Source organism: Condylura cristata, unplaced genomic scaffold, assembly GCF_000260355.1.
Source record: "Condylura cristata isolate star-nosed mole 26May11 unplaced genomic scaffold, ConCri1.0 scaffold00007, whole genome shotgun sequence".
In the NCBI taxonomy this organism is placed as follows: Eukaryota; Metazoa; Chordata; class Mammalia; order Eulipotyphla; family Talpidae; genus Condylura; species Condylura cristata.
In genome coordinates, this window is record NW_004567108.1 from 1,907,117 (window position 1) to 1,909,834 (window position 2,718).

The 2,718-nt window shown below is 63.0% G+C and overlaps 1 protein-coding gene across 1 annotated transcript in view; it reads right to left on the reverse strand.

Annotated features, from left to right (window-relative positions):
- Window positions 1-2,718, reverse strand: part of SEMA5A (sema domain, seven thrombospondin repeats (type 1 and type 1-like), transmembrane domain (TM) and short cytoplasmic domain, (semaphorin) 5A) — a 230,863-nt gene that overhangs the window by 4,727 nt on the left and 223,418 nt on the right. The window contains exons 17-18 of the mRNA XM_012721743.1: window positions 2,554-2,709; window positions 1,340-1,387 (exon numbers count right to left, since the gene is read on the reverse strand). Of these exons, the coding sequence (XP_012577197.1) occupies window positions 1,340-1,387; window positions 2,554-2,709 (204 nt within the window). The remainder of the gene's footprint in view (window positions 1-1,339; window positions 1,388-2,553; window positions 2,710-2,718) is intronic.

Below are 2,718 nucleotides of genomic sequence, written 5' to 3' on the forward strand. Positions count from 1 at the left end.
GTTGTGCAGCATTGGCAACCCGGCTGTGACTCTGAAGGTGGGTTTCTGCTTTGCACCACGTTCTGGTGGGTGTAGGAGGTGCCAGGGCCCCGTAACCTAACCCTGAGAGCACTGGCCGGGGAGCCGTTTGCAGACCTCTGTCGGCCTAGAGGAGGCTGACGCCTGGCCCCAGACTCTGTCCTAGTCTGGCCCGAGACAGGAGCGCTCCCTCCAAGCTAGGGGTGGCCGGTCTCCACCCCTGCCCTGTCCTGGTCAGGGGTCTCTTGGGGGAAGACTGGTAGCTTCTGAGGGTCTGGGGCTCTCTGAGTCCCCATTGTAGCTCAATGCCCCTCACAAAGCTGGCCAAGAGTGGCCTTTGTAGAGATCACTGAATGACCAGATGGACAGATGGCTGAGGAAACAGCCAGAACGGAACAGAGCGAGCTGTTGGTTGGCTGGCGAGGGCACCCTAAAGATGCCAGGAAGTCCCAGAATGAATGGAAGTGGGGACCAAGGCCGAGCTGAGAGAGGTGGTCTGGGGGATTCTGTGGATTCTGGGGCTCAGAACTCGCCAGACACAGGCACGGAGCCCACGCCTCGGTGTGGACTTGGTTCTGACCCGCAGGTGGGTGGCGGCTGGGCTGTCAGCCCCTCCCACCCAGGTGACGTCAAGGCAGATGGTCAAGTCCAGTTTATCACGGACCCAAACCCGAGACGGCAAATGTTCAGGGGGGCGGGATGTTCGAAAAACACCCCTAGGCGCTACAGCTTCTGGCCCTCTGCCGGTAGGTGGCGTGGAGAAAGGGGCCCCGGAGGCCTGCAGACCTGAGATCCGCTGCTCTCAGGACAGGACGTGTCCACAGCCCTGGGGGCCCGTGGCGCGACCTGCCCTCTTGCGTCCAGGGACACGCGCTCGGGCGGGCAGGGCCCCTCGTATGCCGCAGGATTGCGGGGCTGGGAGGCTGCTGCGTGGTTTGCGCTAGAAACAAAAGGCGTGGTTCTGCTTTGCTTGTGGACGTCTGAGGGCCTTCACCGGGGCCAGCACCACCAGAGGGCCTGCCGGGCGTGGGAACCAGGGTGGCTGGCCAGTCAGAAGCAGGGAGCTTCTGATTCTGCAGACCAGGGCGGGCCTGGAGAGTGCCCCGCTGCCGAGTCTCCAGGGACGCTGTCTAGGGACCCCCACCCCGGCCCGCCCCCACGGCAGATGTGTGTGCTGGCGCTCACACCCCAACACACACAGAGCTGGGCCAGGGGTTCTTCAGGCTGCTTCTCCTGCCGACAGCAGAAACACAGAGAACGGGGGACAGAGATGACGGGACCGCACCAGGCATCAGTCAGCAGCCGCCAGCCGGGAACTCACCTCCACACCTCTTCTCTTCAACACTACTGGATCTCGCCACAGATACTTCTGGGAAAAGAAAACCCAACCACCATGTGGAAAGGTCTGGAGCCGGAGATCGCACCCACCGCCCACTTACAAAGGAGCTAACGACTCTGGATGGAGTCAAAGCTCCCAAAAGTGCCAGCCGTTGCTTTAAAAGTTGCCTTTGCTACAGTTTGTTCTAACCAACATGACCAGAAGTGGAGCAAGGTCAAGTTGGTTGGGAAAAGGAAACATTCACCCATCACAGAAAGAGAACGTCATGGGTCCGCACTAGCTTCAAGGTCAGACCAAGATCGTGCGGATCTTTTGGGACAAGATGACCTGATGCTCTGCCCCTGGTCTCCCAGGAGCCCTCACTGGGTCCTCCTGCCTCGGCCCTCTCCTCTCCCAGCACCCCTGGCCGCCGCGCAGGGCCAGCCTCCAGCGGTCAGAGCTCAGGGCCGAGGCGCGAGGCCCTCATCAGCGACGCCCGCCCACCAGGCTGCTGGACCCGCGAGGTGAGGGGGGGGGGGTTCGCCAGGAGTCTGAACCGCCTGGGGCAAAACACTGCTTTCCGAGTCCAGATACATGATGCTCTTCCGCAGTAATTTTTCAGTGGCTGACAAGAATCACAAATGTGTCCAGCATGCACAGGCAAGAGCAACCTGCACCCCACCAGGTGGGGGCACCCTCAGCCCCGTGAGTCTCCCCTCCAGGCGCTGCTGTCCTGGCCAGACAGGTGCCCTGGTGACCTGGTCAGCGCAAGGCTGCTGCTTTGGTCTGGTGGCTCGCGGTACCTGAGCACCGTGCCCCTGGGAGCACTTGACGGGCACAGGCTGGCACCGATCCCTCACCCATGAACAGGGGGAAGCCCGCGCGGGCAGCCCGCTCTGCTGCAGGTGAGGGTGAAGACGTCACCGTCCCTCAGGGACGTGGCACACAGAAAGGCCCGGGCACCTGGCAGTCTAAGGACCAGTGGCCGGTCACTGCCGGGCACCTGAGTCAGTGGGTGGCCTGGAGAAGCCACCGTGCTTCACTCGGAAGGGCGGAGGGCAGCTGAGTTTCAGCCCTGCGACCAGCCCCACAGAACCGCCCTGAGAGCGTAAGCGGTGAGAGAACCAGCTTCGTTTCGGCAAACGACCTCAGAGCACAGCGAGCCCGGCCGCGAGCCCGGCCGCGAGCCCCATCCCTCCGACCGGCTGCCTGCTTACCTGGGATGAAATTGGAGTCAAAAACACACGGCCGGCTCTCCGTGGTGTTTCCAGAACACTGGCCCCCCGCGGGGAAGAGGAGGACGCACTGGCGGGCGCGGACCTGCACCCCGGAGGGGTCGCACTCGGACCAGTCGGACCATTCGGACCAGCTCTCTGGGGGGG